The following is a 24,226-nucleotide window of genomic DNA, read 5'->3' on the forward strand; positions in this document are numbered from 1 at the left end:
TTTTCAGTATGGATGAGTGTAATTTTGAGAGATGGGCAGTAGGATCTGAGGCTGGAGATTGGCATGGGTCATGAAGTGTTATTGGAGATCATGTTAAGGAACTTTGATATTTTTTAAAAAAATTTATTGAAGTATAGTTGATTTATAGTATCATGTTAATTTCTGCTGTACAGAAAAGTGATTCAGTTATATATATATACACATATATATATATATATATATATATATATATATATATATATATACTTTATGTTCTTTTCCATTATGGTTTAGTATAAGATATAGAGTAGGACCTTGTTGTGTATCCATTCTATATATGATAGTTTGCATCTGCTAATCCCAAACTCCCACTCCATCCCTCTCTCACCCCCTTAGCCCCTTGGCAACCACAAGCCTGTTCTCTATATCTGTGCATCTGTTTCTGTTTCATAGATAAGAACTTAGATAGTTTTAGTCTTATAGTAGTGGAGAGCCATGGAAAGGTTTTATGCAAGGTAATGATAGGGTTTGTATGTGTAACTTAGAAAATTATGGCAAGAAATATGAAGAAAAGACTGGAGGGGAATGTTGGAACAGGTGTTGTTGAGTTTTAAAAGGGTCCAAGTGAGACATGAAAGGTTAGAGCTAAGTCTGTGAGCAATGAAGACATTTGAAGATATTAAGAAAAAAGGGAACGGGCCCTAGAAGTGGGAGTTGAAGGAGGAGCCCCAAATGGCCTCTAGGTTTCCCACTTGGTAACAATGTGGATGCTGCTGCTATTTGTCAGAGATAAATGATACTGGGTAGGAGCAGGTTGAGGGGAAAGATGACGAGTTCAGTCTTGGATGTGCTGAGTTTAAGGTGCTGAGGGTGTCTTGGGGGGAATGTGCAGGAAACTGTATATAGACCTACTGTTTGGAGATGAGGTCACATCTAAAGATGGAGGATTGGATGTCCTAGGGATGTGGATAATTTGTTGAAAACCCAAGCACGAGTGAGAGGCTGCCGAGGGAGGGTGTGCCACATGAGCAGGGAGGAGACTGAGGCTGAGCACTGGAGACACTCCTGTGTAGGGAGACGAGCAGAGACGAGGTGAACTGAGCTCCCAGCTAGCAGACGTGGGGGAGCCAGTATTTCTCTGAGTGTGTTCTGCAAAGCCGTGTTCATCTTCCAAGATGTTCTGTGGCCTCATACACATGGGCAGATGGCAGCCTATACCTCCCCATGGGAGACTCCCAATGTACACTCTCAGATTAAAGGCTCTGAAAAGTTCCTCAGTGAGGGAACCTAATGCTCTATATTTACTTCACCATTTCCCAAATATATTCACCCTTGGGACATGGACCACTAATGTCCTGTGCCCTATTGGTTTTGAAATTATGATCTAAACTTAATGAATGAATATTAGAAGGCCCTTTAGCCATCATTGACTTTAGCCTCCCATTATGATGAGGAAGCTCTGTCCTGGAGAAGCTACTGCCCCCATTCCCGTGGGGCAGTAGAAGAAACACTGGATTAGAGGGTAGACACACCCTACCCTCAAGGTTTAATGCAAGCCTCATCATTTACTGGGCTTCCTTGGTGGCTCAGATAGTAAAAAATCTGCCTGCAATGCGGGAGACCCAGAGTTCACCCCTGGGTTGGGAAGATCCCCTGGAGAAGGGAATGGCTACCACTCCAGTATTCTTGCCTGGAGAATCCAATGGACAGAGGAGTCCGGTGGGCTACAGTTCATAGGGTCACAAAGTCAGACACGACTGTGCAACTTAACACTTTTACTTCATCATTTACTAGGTATGTGACCTTAGGTATATTACTTTTCTTCCTTGGGTGTCTCTTTCGGGTTAAGAGCTAAAACTGCTCCCTGGGCAGGGCTGTGGCTGAAAGGATGAGGAATTTGGGGGAGTGGGAAGGGGACCATGGTGTTGGGCTTAGAGCCATGGTTCTGCCTCTGCCGACAGTCCCACAGCTGGCCACATCCTCCGGCTGGGCTCTGTCCTCTACCTGGCATCATCACATCATTATGAAGGTCAGTGCCAGGGCTCAGTCCCAACCCCACAGAGCTCCTAGGTCTGTCCTTTCCTGTTTGATCACCTGCCATTCTGGGCCACCCAGTGGAACTTCCCACATCCAGCTTTGCAGGCCTGCACTCAGCAAGCTGGAAAGAGGCAGCACAAGAACTTTCAGAATGAAATGTTTTCCTAACCCTCTAGTCACAGTCATTCATACCCAACACGACGATGCATATTTTTAGTCACTTCGCAGAATTGAAAACACACCTCGAAGGCGCCAAGGAACACCAGCTTGGGGATTAACTCTGCTCACAAGAGACAGTGGGGCGGACATGGGGAGGGCTGCCTCGTGCTACATCACCCGTTGCCTATGCCATGACTCACTGTGGCCGACACCTTCACGAGATGCACCTGCCCATGGATGTGGGATCTGGAGCAGCCTGTGGTGGGAACTGAGCTCCCAGCCCAGGTATTGCACCAACCCCAGGTCAGTGCCAACTCTGGCACCTGCTAGCTGCACGTCCATGCTGGGGTCATCTCTGGGCCCTGGAACCTGTATGTGGAGCACAGGACATAATTCTGGTTCCCCAGGCTCTGTCTCGTCCTAGCATTCTGCCCTCAGCCCTTTGTACAGGATTTTCTTTTCAGTCAAAGCTGCAAACTCATGAACGGGGGACGGAGCTTAACAGAACCACAGCACCTCTGAGATGCGTGGCAGTGGAGAATGTAATCCCTAATACAGAAGCTACCCTGCCACTCTCCACAGGGGATGGGGCTCCCCTCTCTCCCCAGGGAGAACCTGGGGGACTTCCAGACCATCTAAAGCCTATCCTCCTATCTACTCCCAGAGAGAGAAACTGACACCAGTTAGGTTTCTTGTCTAGGGTCATGCCACACACCAGGGCAGAACTGAGTTAGGGCCCAGCTTCCTGTCTCCCATTCAGGGCTTTGTCATGCGCTGCTGAAGCCTGATGATTGCGGTTACTGGGTCCTCAGGGGACAAGGCCCCCTTTTAATGCCCTGTTTCCAAGGTGTCCCAGTTGGAGTCCTGTCTCTCCCTGCCAGGGACTGCCTCTCTGTGGGGCATGGGTAGGGTCTCGGTGTGCACACAGGAATGGGTCCAGGGGGAGGCTGGGGGCTGGATCTGAGTTTCCATGGGGAGGTGGGTGACATAACCTTCTGTGTCTGGTGAAGCCCTGGACCAAAACCCCCACCGATCATGCTTCTCGGTTCTTACAGTAGCCCTCCCTGAACTGATTAAATCATGGCGGGTGCGTAGCTGCTGGAGCGGTCACGGGCTCTCCCACCCGCGCTCCTGACTTAACCATCTGAGACCCTCTCTCCAAGATGTCCACATGCCCTGAGCTCCAGCACCCGCAACTATCGCCCAGACTCTCCCCTGCGGCAGGGGGTGGAGAGGGAGGGCACTGAATGGGTGCCAGGGAGTTCTACTTCCCGCAGGCGGCCCCTAGCTCCGTGGTTCCGCACAAACCCCCTCCGGGTCCTTGCCAGCCTCGGCTGCCGCGCGGCTCCGGCGTGACTGCGCCCCCGTCGGGCGGGAGGGGCTCTGCGGCCCTGCCCCCTCTCCGCCCCCCGGGGGCAGCACGTGTGGGGCGGGGCTGTGGTCCGAGCCCGGGGCTGATTGGGCGAGGGCCTGGTGGGCGGGGCCGGGCCGCAGCTGTCAGAGCGGCGGCGGCGGCGACCGCGGCGCATCGGGCTGAAACGGTGGCAGCGCTGCAGCCGGGGCCGGAGCGCAGGAGCCAACGGGGCCCGGCCGGGATGGTGCAGCGGCGGCTCCTCGGCGCACACACGCACTGAGTGGGCCCAAGCTGGGCCCCGCGCCCCCCGCGCCCCCCGCCGCCCCGATCCCGGCCGGCATGATGTGCCTGGAATGCGCCTCGGCGGCGGCGGGCGGCGCGGAGGAGGAGGAGGCGGACGCGGAGCGGCGGCGCCGGCGCCGGGGGGCGCAGCGAGGGGCCGGCGGTGGCGGTTGCTGCGGGGCGGGGGCAGCGGGCGCCGCTGGAGTCGCGACCGCCGACGATGAGGTGCAGACGCTGTCGGGCAGCGTGAGACGGGCCCCTTCCGGACCCCCCAGCACCCCCAGCACTCCCGGCTGCGCAGCGGCTGTCAAGGGCCCGGGCGCGCAGCAGCCCAAACCAGCCAGCTTGGGCCGCGGGCGGGGGGCAGCCGCCGCCATCCTCAGCTTGGGCAACGTGCTCAACTACCTGGACAGGTACACCGTAGCAGGTGAGCGAGTGCCCCACCCAGTCCGAGAACCAGGACCCTCTGCCTGGAGGTACCCCGGGGCAGACCCCTATATCCAAGCCTTTCGTGGGGTCCCAAAGGCCTTCGCCTCAGGTACCACTGGGCAAGTGATGCCCCCAAGACCTACTGGTCCAATCCTGGGACCGCCTCCGCACCCCCCGGGCCAGGGGTAGGGGGAGTCCCCACCCCTGGAGTAGCCCGCGCATCCTCGCCAGCCCTTGACGTCCCATCCGTTGTCCTCTTCTCCGAGAGTCTCCTTTGCGTCTCTCTGCTTTCTGGCCTTCGTGACCCCTCCCGCCCCAGCCTCAGATTCCTGGGCCTCTCCTCCCCTTCCCCCAGCCCAGCCTGTCTGTCCGTCGGTAGCCGGTCAGTTCCTTCCTTCCTCCGCCGCCTCCACTCCCCTACGTGCGTGCCGCGAGTGCGCGCGCCCCTTGCGGGTGTGCGCCAGAGGAGACCAAGTGTGTGCTCGCGGGCGGCGCGGATGTGTGTGTGAGCGTGTGAGCGCGTGGCTGACAAAGGCTTGGGGCTGCGGGGAGTGGAGGGAGGGGCGGGGCGGGTCCGCGGCGCCTGGGGACCCAGGATGCGGTTTGCAGCTGGCCCTGGCTAGAGGCCTGAAGACTCTTCCCCTCTTCTCCGTCGCTTGGGGCCTGGGGTAGGGCGCAGGCCACTGGGGCAGGAGAGGGACTGCCTAGTCCTCTGTGAGCGTCTCCGCGAGCCAGCCTCCTCAGGGAGGGGGTAGGGGTCGATAGAACAACTGAGTTCTCGCCGGGAATCTGCTCCTCTGTGCTTGGTGTGTGACCTTGGGCCGGTCTTAGCTGGTGTTTAGGTCTCTTCCCGGTTCTGAGGTGGTTGATCCTCAGACCCTCGGGATGAAACAGCCTTCTGGAAATTCTAGTCTGCTGGCTCCCCTCCCCCAGTTCTCAGGGGTCTGTGAGCAGGGACTTTTCCCTAAATTGAGCTGCTCCTGGGTGGAATGGTGCAGCCTTAAGAGAAAAGGACTTGGGCCAGACTTGCATGTGGGGGCTGTCTGCCATAGGAGACTAGTGACTGAATCCCTGACATCCTGGCCCGCTGGCCCCAGAACCACAGCTTAGTAAAATCTGCAACTACAAAAATGAAAAAAAAAAAAAAAAAAGGGAGAAATTTTGGACAGACTCTACAGAGAACTTTGTGCCCATGAGGAGGGGCACTTCCTGGCCTAAACCATTAAGCATGACGCCACCTGGGCCCCCCTTTCTGGGACTCAGTCTCCCTGTCTGTTGAATGGGGTTTTGTGTCAAGTGGAAGGGAGAACTCTGCTGGGAGAGCAGAGGCTTCTGCTTTCCCCGACTCCCACTTTCAAAATCTTTTATCTCTCTGTTGCTCTCTGGGGGAAGTTGCAAGGGGGTACCCCTGGCACAAGTTTCTGGGGCGAGCTGTCCCCAGGTCTGGTGAGCTGGAGTAGTCAGCACCATCCAAGCACACCAGCCCATCTCATGCATGTGCCATCCTGTCTGGGACCTGGGAGCTTAGGTGCCACCCAAAAGAGGGGAGAAGTCAGAGAACACGGGTGGGGGGTGGGGGGCGGACCTGCGGGTAGTGCAACATCAACTTCTGTCCACAGATGAGCCAACCAAGGCCTTTGTCCACAATGGCTCAGAGAGGGCACGACAAAACTGGCGTTCTATCTAAATCTATCTACTTGGTTCCCACCCTCTCAGCTGGCAATGAATGGCCTGCTTCTGGCTCTGTCATACCAACTTGTCTTTTCAGGCCCCAGACCACCTCCCCAACCTCCGGCCCCACCGACCCACACTCTGACATTCTTAGGGAAACCAACTCTGCTTAGTGGCTGAGGTGGGAGGGTGGAATCAAGGAGGGCTGGAACTTATCTGCCCCCACCCCGACGGGGGTCCCAGAGTCAGAATGGGAGAATAAGATAGGAAATTTTTGGTAAATTGGTAACAGGGGGTGGAGCAGTAGGGAGGAAGGTCCTGAAAGCTCTGTGCAAACACTGCCTGAGCTGTGTATTCCCCTTCTGTCCCGCCAGGGAGGGCCAGGAGCTCCTGCTCCACCCCGCCCCCAGCACACAGCACACACAGATTTCCTCTCCGGATAAGCCTGGCTCCCTCCCTCTCTCTTTACTGTCGATTCTCCTACCACCACCCCCTTGTTGCCAAGTTCAGTTTTCAGGAAGATTTATTGTCTCTATGGCAACTACTATGGCTTGATGTGTCTTGGGAGTCAGGGGGCGGTTTGGGGGGATCACAGGGGAGTGGTCATCTCAGGCTTCAGTCCACCTGTTGCTGACTGTCCAGCTGGGACAGATGAGGCGATGCTGACAGTCCATGGCTCAGTCATCTTGGATATTTGCACTCACCTGATCCCTGAGAACCTCACCATCTGGCCCTGGCTCCCCCATCAAAAAAAAAAAAATGGGGAGAGTTCCCACACTCTTCCTTTCAATCCATCCTGTGCATTTCTGTTTTCATGGTATAGACCATTGGTCCAAAAGAAATATAAGGCAAACCACGAATATAATTTAACATGTTCTAGGAGCCACATTTTAAAAAGTAAAAAGAATAGATGAAATGAATGAACAACATTTTATTCCACTCACTGTATCCAACATCATCAACATAGAAGCTCTTGATGGGATGGTTTGCCTACTTTTCATGCTGAGTTTCAAAACTCAGTGTATTTTGCATTTATAGCACATGTCAGTTTAGACTAGCTGTATTTCAGGTTCCTAATAGTCATAGTAGCTTGGGGCCACCACGATGGATAATGAAGGTCTAGAGTCTTTGATGCCAGAGTTCATGTCCAGGCTCTTCAAATTCCCAGTTGTGTGACCTTGAGGATGTCGCCAGGGCCTTCCGGGTGATTACTTCCTCCCCTCTACCTCCCAGGGTTCTGGTGTAACTGAGAATGTCTCATGCCAGGGACAAGGCCAGACTCCTAGGAGATCTTCACTTTTCCTTGTTCTGCCCAAGCTGTGGCCCGATCATTGTGCCCTCCTATTTCTCGCTTTCTCACAGTTCCTTTTAGGATTCCTTGGCAAATCCCCCCCACTTCTTCACCAGGGCTGTTCTCCATCCTGGGAACTCCGGTAGGTTCTGCCTCCATCCTAGCATTCCCAGCGCCACCGCCACAGGGTGATCGAGCTAATTACGGCTTCTCTTTCTCCTCCTCCCCATGAGAACCCCCTGAGGGCAGCAGGCCTCAGAAGCAGGTGAGAAGGGCCAGGCTCCCACTCTGGCTTTTCTTACTGAGCATTGCTTCAGCTGGATGGAACTGAAATAGCCCAGCAACCACCTCTTAACCCTGCTTTCCACCTCCCTGGGTGGATGGGGACGCAGATGCTGGGAGAGAGCTGGCATTTATCCAAGGTCACATGGTAGGGCGGAGCAGGATCAGAACCCTCCAGTGTGGTCTTCTCTCCAGGGCAGGACAGAGCATGTCCCCCTGCTTCTGACCTGGAAAACTGGAGATTCTGCTGGCCAGATCGGAAGCCCTCTGGGCAGATGAATTTCAGCTTAGTTTAACAGCAGCAGTTTGAGCTCCCCTAGGGCACACGGCTCCCACTCCCAAGGCCCCTGTCAGCCTGGCAGCCACTCACTCTCCATTCTGAGCCCACCTGTGGCTGCCAGGTCAGGAGAAGGGGTGGAGCCTCTCATTTAAGGGTCCTGAGTCTCACCTTACCAGCGCAGCACCATGGTGCCTGAGAAGCCTGTGCCCCTGGGCTTCCATTCTTCCATCTGTAGAAGAGAAGCAGAGCTGAGGGTGTAGGAGGCAGCATTCTTTCCCTGGAACCAGGCCTAGCAAGAAGGAGTTGGCGTGGCCCTGTTCATGGTTGCTGAATGACTATTTGAGAGCTGAGATTCTCCCCTAACTTCTCTGGGGGCACCTGTTCCCTTCCTGAGACCCAGTTTCCTTCCCTTTGATCCAGCCCCTTGGCAGACCAGGCACTTGAAATCGGGTGGAGCAGGGGCTGGTAAGGAGGAGAGGCAGAGCCCTGCCCTGGGGGAGTCTTTTCTGCCAAAGAAGCTGAGACTGGTATCCATGGCAACTGCTCACTAACACAAACCCAGAAGGAGAGAGGAGTACAGGGACCCAGCCTGGAATGCAGGCCTGGCAGGGACTGGGGGCTTCCCCAAACACCTGAGCTGGTGCAGGAAGGGCCGCCAAGCATGGGCTCTTGGCTCTTTTTCTTTTTTTTTTTTGTCTGCTTGGTTGAATCTATCCAGAGCTAACACTTAGGGGAACGGAGGCTCCAGGCCTTCTGCAGCCCCCATGCTCCGTGGCTATCTCTGTGGATAAGGATTATCAATGCCACTCCCGCCCTGCCCCCTCAGGTGGCTTTGTTTGACCCCTTGAGTGGGCCCTGCCTTGGTCACCACCAAGTCAGCACTACGTCAGGTCTGCAGGGTGGGGTGTCCCAGGGCCACATTCCAGAATGGCTGTCTAATAGGTCAGTGTCCAGGTGCACTGCTGGGCCGGCCTGGAATGCCAGCACCCCAGTGACTAACCACTAGCAGCCCATTTTCAAGCTCCTTTTTCCTCCTTAGGCACCTTCCGGTTGGATCTGTTGGCACCTCCTTTGTGCCATTGTCCTGTCCGAGAAGTGCCTTGAAACTTACTACCTTGGTTTGGAACTCAGGGCCAGTGACCGGCCCAGCCTGTGCCTTTGTTTCCCCTTTGTGAATGGGGCAGGAAGGCTGCAGAGTATAGCCTGGGCTGAGAGGGAGGTTGCAGGGCCAGAGCTGCTCAGAGAGGAGTTTCGTGTCCCTTCCCTGACAGGAAGTGGCTTTTGTTTCTGCCTGGGTGTGAAGTGAAGTTGCTCAGTCATGTTCGACCCTTTGCGATCCCATGGACTGTAGTCTACCAGGCTCCTCTGTCCATGGAATTTTCCAGGCAAGAGTACAGGAGTGGGTTGCCATTTCCTTCTCCAGGGGATCTTCCCGACCCAGGGATTGAACACAAGTCTCTCCTGCATTGCAGGCAGGCACTTTACCGTCTGGGCCACCAGGGAAGCCCTGGGTGTGGGGACCTGAAATCCTGAGGGTGGATGGGGGTTGAGAGCACAGGAGGCAAAGAAGACACTGTCTTGATCCCCAGGCCCGTGGTGCTGGGCTCCCCATGGGCCCTGACGATCTCCTGGGCTGCTCCTGGCTTTGTCAGAGTTGCTGTGTGACATGAGGCAGATCCTGACCCTCTCTGAGCCTTGAATCCACAGTTGAAGATTTTGTTCCTCTTTTTCTGTGCTCAGGGTCTTGCTCCCAAGGGTAGTATGGGGCGCATGACTTGGTCTCAGGGACTCTCGCCTGCTAGACTTCAGCTCTGCCTATATCTCCCTTTCCCAAGATAGCCAGGTCTGTTTCCCTGTTGCTGCAGGGGCCAAACGTAGTTTTTGCTTATGGGCCTCAGTGGTGCCTCTGCCCTCCTTCCTGGAAGTCTTCCCTATGTCCCCTCCACTCTGTCCCACATCCACCATGGCCCCTACCTCTGTTATAGGTTAGCTGTTTCCCTCCAGCCTCAAGGATTGCTGAGCCTGGTCACCTCTGTGACCCCAGTACATGTGAGGGATGGGCATAGGCTTGGCTCTTGTTGGCCGACTATGTGACAGAATTGAGTTGCCCGAGCCTGGCCTGACCCCAAAGCCCATCCTTCTGGGTTGAAGGGGCACTGGTAGGTTTGGATGACCCTGGACCAGGATAGGCCCCTGTGGCCAAGGCTGGGGCTTCTCTTGTGGTGGCCAGTGCTGCCCTTTTGTGCTGACCAGGGCTCACAATGAGCTACAAGCCTCGTGTCTCCAGGAAGGAAGTGGGGGCAGTGGTCAGTGTGGTCCCTGTCTGCCCCGCCCGCAGACCTGACAATGGGCTCCCTGGCTCCGGGCTGGGCAGAATGGCTCCTGTACATGCAGGAGGGCACTGGGGTGGTCCTGCCTCTTCTGCAGGTGGGGCACTGGAGGTGAAGGGCTGGTCCCAGGTCACACTGCCAGGTGGGATGAAGCAGGACGCTGGTCCTGGCCCTCTCTTGGTGGTTGAGGGGTTGGTGGAAGGAGCCCTAGGTGAAGATGTGGCTGAGGGCAGAAGCATTTCTTTTAGAGTGAGAAAGAAGCAAGAATGATGCACTAGCCAGTTTGGAGGTTAGCGGTGCGGGCCCCATCTCCTGCCTTGCCCTCAGTTCTCTGCCTCCATGGTGACCTTGCTGGGGTCTTCTCTCCCCCACCCCTCCGTCATGGAGTCTTCATGATCCCTTCCCTGCCCAGCATGGACTTGCCAAATGGGGTCTCTGACTGCAAGGAGCACAGTTATGCTTTGTAAACTGTAGAGGGCTGTGCCTGGGGTGGGATGTTGTTACTTAGTCACTCACTGTTTGGAGCACCCAGGTGAGAGTGGCTGGTGTGGATGTTGAGAGGGGGCTGGCTGCAGCCTCTTTTCTGGTGTTTTTGGGGGTGAAATGGGGAGCACAGGCCAGACGGGGGAGCTTGGAGGCCAGCTCAGCCTACCTCCCGCCTGGTCTTCTGTGGTCTGTTTCCTTCATCTTCTGAATCTCAGTTTCCCATCTGAGAAGTAGGAGTGGGTGTCGCCGGTCAACCTGAGCCCGCTCGCACAGCACACAGGGAGATGGCTGAGGGTTCGTGGGCTTGAGCCACGCCAGTCCGAGGTCTCTTATCTCTCCCTACCCTCGCTCCCCCCGTACCTTCTTGGCCTCATCCTGGGTCTGTGTCCACACCGGCCACACCCTGCACGGGTCACGACAAGGTGTGGGCACCTTGTCCCCGACCCCGGTGGTCTCAGGAGGCCTTGAGCCAGAACAGGGCCGGAGAGGCTGAGATGGGAAAGGAGTGGCCCTGCAAAGCCCCCAAATTGCTACGGCTGAGTCCGGTTCCAGGAAAGCCGGCCCCAAATGATAGACCAGAACCACAGGCCAGAGGCCCAGCTGCCTGTCTCCGCCCACTCTGGGCAGAGAGGCTTGGTGGGGAGTAGGGGATGGGGTGGGGTGCTGGGCAAGGCTCTCTGCTCTCCTCAGGCTGGCAGGGTCTGCAGGCAGGGCTCTGGGTAGGGAGGGGTGCCATGGGTGCTCTTTAAGGGGCCACGTATGGAGTCTAGGTCTTCTAGGGAGAGGCTGAGACTGTGGGGCTGGGGTCCTATCCTCACGGTCCCTGCAGAGATGACCACTAGGCTGTCCTGACATTGATGATCCAGATTTGTAGGCAGACGTGGGGGGTAGGAGGGAGGGTGTATATAGAACAAACTCGGTTAAGATTTAGGATGGACACAGCAGGGATGTCTAGGGATTCTGGGTCACTCTCAGATGGGCAACCTGGGCCCCAGAATAGAGGCCAGATGCTCCCGGAGGTCACTCAGCTTGTCCCTGGGGGATTGGGGGAGGATCTTGCCCTGTGGACACTCTGGCGCAGGTAGAAGTGAGTGTGTTTGACAGCCCGGGTCCCTGGCTGAGGAACTGCCTTGGTCAGTCCCTTTCGGCTCAGGAAGGAGGGGGTGGGTGCTGGTGGGACCAGGCTGTGGTTTCTTAGCCTGAGCCATTCAGAGCCAGGTCAGCAGAGCCAGGCCCTCAGGCCCCTGTAATTACCGGGGCGGGAGCTACGGCCCAGTATGGTAGCAGGGGTGAGACTTCCAGACTGAGCCAGCTGTGAGGCTTCCAAAGGGGACCAGGGTCCCTCTGAGAGGGACCAGCCAATGGCAAGCAGCACCCGCCATCTGCCCCCATTTTGGAGAAAAGAACACTGAGGTGGGGGTTCCCATTCTCCAGAAACTGATCACAGGGCGGGGCTCTTGCCCCATGAGTTAATGATCTATGATCAGGTTTATAAGGTTTATAACACTTATTGACTACCTACTATGTGCCAGGCACCCTTCCAAGCATTTTACAGGATTAACCCATTTAAACTTCACAACAACTATACAAAGCAGATGTTAAAATTTATTCTTGTTATGGTATATAGATATACATATATATATATGAATATTACTCAGCCACAGAAAAGAACAAAACAATACCATTTGCAGTGACATGGATGGGCCTAAAGATTGTTATGCTGAGTGAAATGCATCAGACAGAGAAAGACAACTATCATATGATTCACTTATATGTGGAATCTAAAAAAAATGGTACAAATGAACTTATTTACAAAATAGAGTTACAGATATAGAAAACAAACTTATGGTTTGTTACCAAGGGGGAAAGGCAAGGGGAGGGAAAAATTTGGAGATTGGGATTGACATGTATATTCTGCTGCTGCTGCTGCTAAGTCACTTTAGTCGTGTCCGACTCTGTGCGACCCCATAGACAGCAGCCCACCAAGCTTCCCCGTCCCTGGGATTCTCCAGGCAAGAACACTGGAGTGGGTTGCCATTTTCTTCTCCAATGCATGAAAGTGAAAAGTGAAAGTGAAGTCGTGCAGTCATGTCCAACCCTCAGCGACCCCATGGACTGCAGCCTTCCAGGCTCCTCCGTCCATGGGATTTTCCAGGCAAGAGTACTGGAGTGGGGTGCCACTGCCTTCTATACTCTGCTGCTGCTGCTGCTAAGTCGCTTCAGTCCTGTCCGACTCTGCGACCCGGTGGGCTGCGGCCTACCAGGCTCCTCTGTCCATGGGATTTTAGTATATATAAAATAGGTAACTAAAAAGAACCTACTGTATAGCACAGAAGACTCTATTCAATACTCTGTAATGACCTATATGGGAAAATAATCTAAAAATGAGTGGAGGTATATGTGTATATATATATATATAACTGATTCACTTTGGTATCACTTAGAACTAACACAATATTGTAAATCAAGTATACTGTAATAAAAATTAATTAAAAAAAATAATCCTTGTTACAGAGGAGGAAACTGGCACAGAGAAGTTAAATTACTTGCCTGAGATCACATAGCAGGGAAGGTGGAGAAGTCAGGATTTGAACCCCGAGCCCATGTGCCTAGGAATTCAGCTATGCTGCCTGCTACTCTGAGAGAGGCAAGGGGGACTGCACTGGATGACGAGGCAGAAAGAGACCTTGGGATCATGTCCCAACCTTGCATCTGAGGCTGGTCTGAACTGGGGGCTCCTGATGTCGGTGTGGATTTCCTTACACCGCAGCCTTTTGGAGGACTCAGTGATGTCAGCAGGTTGGGTTCTGGACCTGGCTCCTCTGGGGGTGATTGAGGGGCCAGCAGTGAAGAGGAGTCACTGTGAATATCTGTGACCAGCCAGATGGATGAGTCATCCAGCTCTGGGGGTACCTCAAGGTTACAGGCATCTCTTCGCTCAGAGCCCCAAAGGAAGGAGCTGGGGTGTGGAAGAACCTTGGTAGACATGAGCTTGGATCTGGGCCCTGGATAAGGTGGAGATTAACAGGTGGAGATGAATAGCCCAGGAAGAGGGCATGGCTGTGTCAAGGCTTTGGAGGCCTGTGGACCATGATGTGCAAGCCACAGGGGTTCAGACCACCCAGGCCAGTGGTTTCCAGTTAGCTGGACAGTGTGTTAATAGATTCCTGGCTCTCGCTTCTAGATAGGGTGATTGTGCAGATCTGGAGCATGGAGGCCTCAAATGTGAGACGAAGTCTGGGCTGAATTTGGGTGGTAATGCAAAGCCACTAAACGCTAGTGTGGCAGCCACGCTCAATGAGCTAATAATTTGCTTCCACTCTCAGAACAGTGTCTGGCATGTAGTGAGCCCTCAGTGCACATTAACACCCATATTACTGTTGTCATCAGCAGTGGTATTATGCATAAGGGTCCTGGGCCGTGTATTTTGAAGACCCCTAGGTCTCCAGGAGATAGTGAAGGACAGGGAAGCCTGGTGTGCTGCAGTCCATGGAATTGTGAGGAGTTGGACACGACTGAGCAACTGACCAACAACAACTTAGATGACTCTGAGCCCCGGCCAGAGCTGAAACTGCTGGGCCACAGCCTTCGCTCCTTGAGCCCAGAGACTGTGATCTCTGAAACCCTGGCCCAGGACTTAATAAGAAGCTGATAAGTGCTTGTGTGATCAGGCTGCCTGAGGGGTGCTGGGTGGATGGGAGAGGCTAGAGGCAGGGAGTCCAGGGAGGAGATCGGTTGGAGACGAAGAGAGAGAATCCTTGGGACCCATTCATGGGAGGTGAGGGGGTGTCATGGCCGACTCCCAGTGTCTGGCCTGGGGAGTGGACCAGGTGGTGGAGTCGTGGAGTTGGGGTCAAGGTGACTGTGATGCTGAGGGATGAGAAAGCCTGTGGGACTGAGCCACCAGGAGGTGTTTGGCTTCAACCGAGGATGGAAGTGAGGACATTGAGTTGGGAGGGATGAAAATTCTTCTAAGAACTTTAGCTATGGAAATTCCCTGGCAGTCTAGAGGTTAGGACTCAGCACTTTCACTGATGTGGCCTGAGTTCAGTCCCTGGTTGGGGAACTAAAAAAAAAAAGAAAAAAAGAACTTCATCTGTGAAGTGTTAGTCGCTCAGTTGTGTCCAACTCTTTGCGACCCCATGGACTGTAGCCCACCAGACACCTCTGTCCATAGAATTCTGCAGGCAAGGATACTGGAGTGGATAGCCGTTCCTTTCTCCAGGGTATCTTCCCCACCCAGGGATTGAACCTGGGTATTCTGCATTGCAGGCAGATAGATTGTTTACCATCTGAGGCACCCTGTGAAGGAGGGAGAGAAAAAGACCCGCTGGTAGTGGGGATGAGGCAGGACTGGTTTTACCACCAGGATCAGCGAGAGGTGAGTGTGTTTGTGGACTCTGCAGGAGGCAGGAGTGAGGGAGGTGCTGACAGCCCAAGGCAAGCCAGTGGCTAACCCAGGGCCAGCTCCCAGGAGGCAGAATGGGCAGCTGGCCTTGGACAAGAGGAGAGCCCCTTGGAGGCTTGAGAGGTGTAATTAGGGTCAATGGGTAAGAAATTCAGGTGCTCCTGCTTCTCCAGAATGTGTTTTCTTGGCTCAGGGACAAGGACCCTGTGGACAGAGGACAGTCGTGGCTGTGGATTTGGGGTGACTGCCTGGAGAAGCCTGGATCAGGAGCTGTGGCCATGGGTGGGGGGAGCTGCGTGTGGGATGGAAGCCCCACCTTGCACACCCTGGGCTGGTGGAATGGGCTGGGTCTGAGCTGTAGGAGGCTGCTCCTGGGCGTGAGGCCCGTCCTGTGACCCACTAAACCTCAGCCTCCAGGAAGGAGGCTAAAAATAAGGCTGCGGTGAAGAAGGGAGGGGGGTTGTGTGGGTCCAAGCCAGCCTGGAGCCCAGAGGAAAATCTGAGACGACCGTCCGGGCTGCTGTGACACACGCTTCCCGTGCCAGCAGCCAGTAGGATCTCACCCGCCTGCGGCAGTGGCCCTTTGCAGGCCTGGAAGAGGGAAAACAACCCAGAAAGTCTTGGGCAGGGCCTGACCTGGAGTCTTACAGCCCGCCCGAGGCCCTGTTCCCTGGGGCGGTTTCTCTGACTTTCTGCCTGGAATTCACGCCTTGGGTCCAAGGCTGGATTGCAGGGGGCTGCTGGGACAAGGGCATTCAAAGCTTCCTATGCCTTGGGGTCTAGACTGCTCAGGAGTTCCCGGGGGCCCTGGATGCCCATCTGGATGTGGTGAAATATTCCTCCCCCTTATGAAGCACTCTGCAGTGGAGGAAGTCAAGGAAGCCTTCCTGGAAGTGGAGGCAAATGCTGGACCTTAAAGTCATGGGTAGGGGAGTGCATCCAGTCAGATGGCTGGGATGTGCCTTGGGGAGGAAGCAAGAATGTTTTGTTTCTTAAAATAATCTTGTTTGTTTAGGGCTGTGCTAGGTCTTCATTGCTGCGTGAGGGCTTTCTCTAGTTGCCGTGAGTGGGGCCTACTCTCTAGTTGTCATGCACGGACTTCTCATTGCAGTGGCTTCTCTTGCAGCAGAGCTCTCAGGTGCAAGGGCTTCAGTACTTGTGGCATATGGGCTCAGTAGATGTGGTGCACAGGCTTAGTTGCTCTGAGGTTTGTGGACTCTTCCCAGACCAGGGATCGAACCCATGTCCCCTGCATTGGCAGGCAGACTCCCAACCACTGGACCACTAGGGAAGTCCAAGAGTGTTTAGATTTGCTGTGGACACGTGCTGCCTTCATTGTGACCAGTTTGATATGGGCTCCCTACCAGAAAGTGGGCCTGGGGTTACTGCAGAACCATGCCCTCCTCTGGGCTGTGGGTGGGGACCCAGTACAGGACCCTGAGGGAGTGGTACCCTCCTACCATCTCTCTTTAAAATATTTTTAATTGGAAGAAACTTGCTTCACGGTGTTGTGTTGGTTCCCGCTGCACATCAGTCGTATATATCCCCTTCTTCTTCTCCTACTGTCTCTTGGTTCTCCCCATCCTTCTGTTTGCCCAGTGCCTAGATTGTGACAGTCTCCGTCCTGGGTTCTAGACATGACTTGCTATGGTCCCAGCTCTCAAGGGGCTCATGGTCCATTTGGTGCGGGGGTGGCGGGGAGGCAGGCACGTGTCCATCTGTCTGAGCTTCTCCCCAACAGACAGTCCTGGGGGTTGGCTGTGTGCCCAGCCCTGGGCTGGGGAGGGGGCTGGGCAAGAGCGAACCATGCAGAAGCCATGGGACAAAAGAATGAGCTTGGGCTTTTGGTAATAGACCTGGTTTCAGACCTTGCCCCTGACAAGGTGTGCTGTCTGACAAGCTATGTGATTTCCCGGCACCTCGGTTTCCTCATATGTAAGCTGGGGATGATAACCCTGGATCATCATGGGTAGGAGGGCTAGAAATACCCCTTGTAGAATCGCACACAGTGCCTGGAACTCAGCAGGAACCAGCAACTAGGGCCTTTTTGCTCCTGGCCACAGGGGGTCCAAGGAGTTCATATCCATGTCCCTGTGTCTTCTCTGTAGAATAAGTTGATCCTAGTGTGACAAGCGCTAAAACAAGAATGGACTTGGGAGAGTGGGGGCCACGCACTTTCCCCCTTTTGGGAGGGGGAGAAATCAAGGGAGACTTCCCAGAAGAGGAGGCATCTAAACTAGTTTTGAAGGAATGGCAAGAATTAATTCAGTCAACAAAATTGCACCAGGGTAAGAAGAGGCAGCAGGTTTAGTTAGGGGGGCCATAGGTAGATTGGGGTGGCCAGAGCAAGGGGGTAGGGGTTGATGCCCTGAGAAGTGAGGCTGGAGGGCGATGTTGGCAGGGCTGAAGGTACAGCCCCATGGCCTGATGAAGCCAGGGGAGGCACCAGTGATGGTGATTATGTGAGAGAGGGCTGTGATCAGATCAAAAAGCTACAGGCCCGGGCTCGGGACTGGGAATGGGCTGTGAGGTGGAGAAGTGAGTGTGGGTGGCTCCCCAAACTCAGCCATGCCACCCATAGCCTCTGATGGAACTTGAGCCCTCTGAGTCTGAGTTAGGGGCACCTCGGAGGTCCCACTTGATGGCTCTGCCATCCACAGACCCAGGATTGGCCCCTGGTTTCCACCTTCGAGGTAAAGTCGCAGCCCGCCCCGGTTATTAAGTCGTTAGCCGGGTCTCACACAGCCTCTTCATTATGGGTAATTATGGTGAATCCTCTCTGGGTATTAACAAGGAGGAGCCCAGCTGCTCTTGACTGACAGGCTGCTAGAACAGGAAATCGCTGGGCATCCCAGCCCTGGGTTTTGGGTCGGGGGGACGGTGGCATCTTCTGCAGCACCGGCCACTGGACGGGACCTTCATTCTGTGTTTGGAGATTCCACTTTCAACCATTTCCCTGTGACTTTGAACTTGTGGCTTAGCCTTCTGTGCCTCTGTTTCCTCCTCTATCCAGTGGGATGATAGCACCAACCATCCAGGGTTGCGGGAGGGCTAAATTGATAAAGCACTTAATGCTCAGTAATAGGAACCACTGGAGAAGGAAATGGAAACCCACTCCAGTTTTCTTGCCTGGAGAATCCCATGGACAGAGGAGCCTGTAGGTGGGCTACAGTCTATGGGGTCGCAGTGTCGGACAGAACTGAGCGACTAAACAACAACAAAACAACAGTATGAACCACCATCATTTCAGATGCTGGCATCAGCGTCATCATGTTGAATTGTTCTAGGAGTTCCCGGAAGGCAGGCTCTGGTCCCTTCCTCTGTCCCCTGAGTGGGGAGCTCCAGAGAGAGGCCCTGTCTCCCCTCTTCCTTCCCAGTGCAGATGTGCAGTGGTTAGGGGGCTCTGGCCTGTGGTCCGGCCTCCTGTTGTCCTGAGATAAGCTGAGGCAGAGGCCCTGGGGCCTGTCGGGGTGGAGGATTGTGCTTACCCAGGAGCCCTGGTAGAGGGCTAGGTGAGGTCAGAGGGGGCCAGGACGTTGCTGGCCTCCATACATCCAAGGCCCTGTCCGTCCACAGCTGTCAATCGTTTCTAATTGTCCTAGTTATCAACCCCGTTGACGCTCCTAGTGGGAGTGCAGAGGTGGCTGGAAGTTGGGTGAAGGGCAGACATGGCCTCAAGGGCTCCCATTTCCCCAAGAAAGCAGGCCCGGAGCCCCGCCTGGTTCCCTCTGCATCTTGGCTCCTCATTGGAAAATTGGGGGTCCTATTATACTCCCGAGGACAGCTGGGGGGACATGTTTGTGCACATGGGCAGGTGAGCAAGTATAAGCATTGCCTGCGTGCTCTCACCACCCTCTCCTTGGTCAGAGGGCTTTCCCTGCAGCTTTCAGAGGCTGCCTGTCCACTCTCTGGGGTGTGGGCTTCGGGGTCTCCCCTGAGGGCAAGGTCCACCTCTGGGGTTCCAGCACCTAGTCTGGGGCTGGGCTGCAGGTGGGCAAGAGGCCCAGGCTGGCAGTAGGAGGCTTGGCTGCCCTAGGTGGGCTGAGTGATCATGGAGGCGCCTCGCTTGTCTGCTCCTCGGACCCCACACTGGCTGAATGCAGGGTTAAACACCGCAGAATGGACGCTTGGCCTCCATGGCTCCCAGTGACCTGGCTAAACTGGGCAGGGTGGAGTTCTCTAGTTGGGGCCAGGCTGGGCCCGGAGGGGCGGAAAGAGGACTGGGCAGAGGCTGAGGGTCACCTGGCTGGGGCAGAGAGGTGTGGGTGCCCTGGGCTCAGGCGTCTCCAATAATCACCCTCTGTCTTCTCCTCCCAGGTGTTCTTCTGGATATCCAGCAACACTTTGGGGTCAAGGACCGCGGCGCCGGTTTGCTGCAGTCAGGTGAGGCTCGTCTCCCATCCTGGTCCCCCCACCTGGCTTTCTACCCGGCGGGGATTCCCTGCCTATCTCTTCCGCGGTCCTGACTTGCTGAAAAGAACGTGAGCTTCGTGTCCAACATCCCACCTTGTCACTCACATAAGGCACCACTTCTCCCAGCCTCTGCTTCTATTCTTGTAAAACAAACAGCACCTGCCCTCAGGGCTGTGGGTAAGAATGTAGGCACCTGGGAATCACCTCTCAGATGCCAAAGCAGGAAATTCTAGCTGGTCAGCCTCGGAGCAGTTTGCAGACCTAGGGCAGACGCCTGAGAAACCTGGGTCCCAGACGAGACCTGGGTCTGAGGTTCTCTGCCCCTCTCGCCTGGGATCCTGGCCTTGGGACTGATGGGGAGGAAGGGCCCATCCTCCCTGGGCCAGGGCAGCCTGGCAGGTGATTATGCAGTTATTCCAGCCTCTCTGCCCCTCCTGTTACATCCTAGGGCTTGTCCTGACCCGGCCCTGACCTTGCTGTGTGGCCGGTTCCCTTGGCCCTGGTTTCTTCGGGCTGTGAGGCCCAGTTAGATGTGGGGGAGAAGGTCTGTGGTCTGCATTCCAGTCTGGGAACCCCGTCCCCTCCCGGGCTTTCTGGGGAGGCAGGGGTGGAGCAAGCTGGCTCCATCCAGGAACCTGCCTGACCTGTCTGGGTGGCATTCCAGCATGCCCAGTGCCAGGCCTCCTTGAGCCATAGCCACTCAGCCAGGCTCCGTTTCTCACTTCCCAGGTGGGGTCTTCTGGGTTTAGAGAAAAGGCAGATGAATAGCTCCAGGGTTCAGTCCTAATAGGTGAGAATGGACAGAGCTGGGACTGGGGCAAGTCTGTGGGGCCCAGCTTCTCCTAAGGGCATCCAGATGCCCCCTGCCTCTGCAGATATCACCTCCCAAGCCCCTCTGTGGGCTCTTTGCCCCCTCCCTGCCCTTGCTTGGCCTCCTTTGGCTGGGTCAGAGCAAGTCATCCTGCCCTGGAGCCTGGGACAGGTTCCTCCAGCCTCTTGGGCTCCGGGCAATGCACTGACCAGCACTTAGAGCCTGGGAGACGGGGGAGACTGAGGTCAAGCCCAATGGGAGTGTGGGAGGGAGCAGGCTGCCAAGCTGGTGAGGGAAGGGCAGGAGGGAGCCTCGTTGCCCATCCTCCTCCCTCCAGAGCCCCTGAGTCACTGGGGACTCAGCCCAAGCCTCATCCCCTTCCAGGTTGCTGACTGATCTTCCCCCGCTCCCGCCTCCTCCATTCAACCCCCCATTGATGGAGGTCAGGGCCAGGGCATCCACCCAGGGAGAGGGTGGGAGGGCTGCAAGGTCGTGGCTTTGCCACAGTTATGCCCTGGACTGTGCCTTTCTTGGTTAAGAGAGAAGTCACGGCAGCCCCTACTTATCCCTGGTCACCTGGCTGGAGGTGGACAGACCATCCACAGCATCTTCTTTGATTCGTCCTCTGCCAAGCTCCCTTTGGTCGGCTTCACTTTCAGGATGGAAGCATAGAGGTCAAGAGAGGGGAAGTGACTTGCTTAAGGTCTCATGGTGAGAGAGTAGCAGGCCTGGCATTGGAACTTCTGCGTATGGGGTCCTCTTGGCTTGGGAGGGGACACAGACACTCACTGGATTGGTGAGGCTTGTCCCAGGCGTCAGAGTGTCTGGCATTTCAACATTCTTGGGGTGAGTGCCTCTGGGCCATGCTGAGCATTTCCAGTACTCTCCAAGACCCTCTAGTTTTCGGCCTGTGGTCCTCATCCCACCCCCCACCCTGGGCACCAGCTGGGAGGGCTCCCCAGAGTGTCCTTGCCCTTCTGGCCAAGAAGCCAGGTGGGCTGGACCAGAATGTGACTCAGTGGGCTATCAGGCAAATCATCTAATTGGCCTGGGCCCCAGGCACCTGTCTCTTCCCCAAGCACTGATAAGGTCAGAGCCAGGTGGAGGGCGCCAGCCAGGTGTTGGTGCTTGCCCAGATCAAAGGGCCAGGATTGAGGGCTGGGTTGCCTGCTTATTTGTGGGCACCAGGGGCTTCTGGGCCAGGAGACAGGGTTGGGGGGCAGGGGCAGAGAGTTCGGCCTGGGCCTGCCCATGCTGTTTCCCCTGGGGACCAGAGCATGAAGGCTGGTTTGGGAAGAGCCTACTTTTGGCAGCCCCCTTGCATATTGCTGCCAGCTCTGAGCCGGCCCCTCAGCTGCAGCAGCCATAGCTCAGCCTCTGGGAAAGCCCACAGCAGAAGTACAGCTCTTGAGTCTTGCTGTCTTGGGAAGTCAAGAGTCCCCATAGCCTATACCTAAAGGGGCAGCTGTTGCTAAACCTACTGCTCAGCAGACCCTGCGCTAGGCTCTGCCTTGGACTCAGTCCTTGCATGCAGGAAGATTCCTTGTATTGATGGGAACAGAAGACGTATTTAGTCCCCAGCCAGCAAAGACTGTGAGAGCCTGGGGTGGTGGTGGTTGTAGCAGAGAGCGTGGACCTAGCTGTGTCTGGTGGCAGGTCAAGACTTCCCCGAGGAGGGGACATTTGAGTGAGGCTTTGAAGGATGAATTGGAGTTTGCTCAGGGGAAAGCAGGGCTTCCCAGGTGGCGCAGTGGTAAAGAATCTGCCTGCCCATGCAGGAGATGTAGGAGACTTGGGTTTGATCCCTGGGTCAGGAAGATCCCCTGGAGGAGGGATGCAACCCACTCCAGTATTCTTGCCTGGAGAATTCCATGGGCAGAGAAGCCTGGCTGGTTATAGTCTGTGGGGCCTATAAAGAGTAGGACGTGACTGAGCGCACACACACACACGGGAAAGGACTTCAGTTAGCTTGGTGATCTGTCAGAGTTTCCCCCTTCCCAGCTGGATAAAATATGTCAGGAAAACATTTAAATGACATAGCTGAGTTTGAAAGCTAAAGCTAGCAGGGACATTTCCAGGTGATAGAATCAAAGAGTTGAACTCAGAAACAGGAGAGGGAGCTGGTACCAAAGCCAAGCAGGGACCAGCATATGTCTTAGAAACTTGTTACAGTATTTTTAATGTAAACATTTTTATCACAAAGACTTTCAGATATACACAAATCATAGAATAATGTAACAGGTTTCCATAGATCTATCACCCAGATTCATCAAAGGATGACTAGTCTGGACCAGTTTCCAGACTTGGGGGTATTCTTTACTTTGAAGATTGTGCAGAGCAGATTTGGGTCCCTGAGTTTTTAGTTGATCACCAGTATATGGGTGATTCAGTTTCTGCCTGGGGTTTCCCTGATTTCAAGCTATATACCCAGGCTGATGGACAGTTTTTCCATCCGTAAAAAGACATCACTTCCTTGGTTCAGCATTTTAGCAGGGAGCCAAGTCTAGCTCGTGCTTTGTACAGGCCTGGGAATTCCACCCACTTCCACAGACAAGCATCTGTTTTCAGGAATCCCAGCAGAAATAAATTCCAAACTGCTCCTTAGGGAAGCTGTCATGGCCCAGGACTTGCACAGGACACAGGTGACAATTCCCACTGAAGACAGACCCAAATTCAAAATGAAACAGAGCATACAGGGAAACCCACATTTGTGGGAGAGAGTCCACCAGCTCCGAAAATGGGGAAACCCACTCCTAAAGAATTAGAACAGACTCATTTGAAAGGACTTTACGTTAGGTATGTTGAACACTCAAAGCTCTAAAGAAAGAGTAGAATTTATAGGACTGGAATAGCACATTATTTAAAAAAAAAAGAGTAAGGAGATGTTTAAAAGCCCTAAATTCAAAATTCTGGAGTGAAAAATATCAGTATTAAAATGAAAAATAATTAGATGAGTTAGCAAGTAGACTAGACCCAGTTGAAGAGAAAATAAGTGAACGAGAAGCTGGATTTAAGGACACTGGCATAAATGCAACTCAGGGGAGCGGGGAGTGAGAGTGAGGGCTGTGCTGTTGCTGGCTGTGGTGTGAATTTTGTTGTGGGGAGAGCTAAGTTGAGGGGCTGGGGACAGCAGGCGGGGTCTGATGGTGTGGAGCATCTGGGTTTTGTCTGGAGGCAGCGGGGAGCCAGAGAAGATAGCAGAGCAGGGCTGGTCCCTGCAAGGTATGTGCATCAGGAGGGTCACGCTGGGGCTGAGTGTGGGAGCGGATGGCGGGGGAAGCTGGGAGGCAACTCAGCGCTGGGGTTTGTGGCATCACGTGGAAGGGCTAGGATTCGGGGGCAGGGGTGCAGGGACAGAGGAAGGGCCAGCTCAGACTGAAACCAGACGGGCGCCTTTGCTTTGGGACTGAGTCTCCCTCCCCACTTTGCTCCCTCCCCACTTCAGCCAGCCTGGCAATATCCTCCAGCTTTGGCAAAGACTCAGGTTCTGCAGGCAAAGTTGCGCAGCCCCCGTGGCTGTCCCCCCACGGCCCTCCTGTCTGAAGGGATGCTGGAGAACCTCTCTTCCAGAGGCCTCAGTGGGCAGCCTCGGGTCTAAGACTAAGCAAAGTCTGAAAGAGGTGTAGTTCCCCTCCTTCCTTCCTTGAGTGTGGTGGGTGTCCAGGCACCGATGTGGGGTGGTGGGAGCTGATCTGGGTCCTCCTGGTCATCTTAGCCGGCCTGGGCCTCCATCCTCCATATCCCATGGGCAGGCATAGCCTGACTCCCGCAGCTCCGTGCCTGCCCAAGCTCCTTCCCTGCCCACAGGATGTGGAGGATGGCGAGTCTCCTTCCAATAATAAGTTGGTCGGATCTGGATTTTGTAAAAATAACCCTGGTCCAGCCCAGGCTGAGGTGGGGCTGGACACGTGCTCCAAGGCCACGGTGTGGGAGCCCAGGGCTCCCCCAGTGCAGACCTCACCCGCTCCTGCTCCAGGACTACCTTCTCAGCAGCCCCAGGGGGTGGGGTGTGGG

At 55.0% G+C, this 24,226-nt stretch overlaps 1 protein-coding gene across 2 annotated transcripts in view; it reads left to right on the plus strand.

Moving 5' to 3' along the window:
- Positions 1-3,700: 3,700 nt before the first annotated feature.
- Positions 3,701-24,226, plus strand: part of SPNS2 (SPNS lysolipid transporter 2, sphingosine-1-phosphate) — a 37,571-nt gene continuing 17,045 nt past the window's right edge. For both annotated transcript variants that reach the window (XR_003590716.2, XM_027975110.2), the window contains exons 1-2: positions 3,701-4,238; positions 19,306-19,371. Coding sequence is in view for 1 of the 2 variants with exons in the window: in XM_027975110.2 (XP_027830911.1) it covers positions 3,869-4,238; positions 19,306-19,371 (436 nt within the window). In the remaining variant the exon portion in view is untranslated. The remainder of the gene's footprint in view (positions 4,239-19,305; positions 19,372-24,226) is intronic.

This window comes from Ovis aries, chromosome 11 (genome assembly GCF_016772045.2).
Source record: "Ovis aries strain OAR_USU_Benz2616 breed Rambouillet chromosome 11, ARS-UI_Ramb_v3.0, whole genome shotgun sequence".
NCBI lineage: Eukaryota > Metazoa > Chordata > Mammalia > Artiodactyla > Bovidae > Ovis > Ovis aries.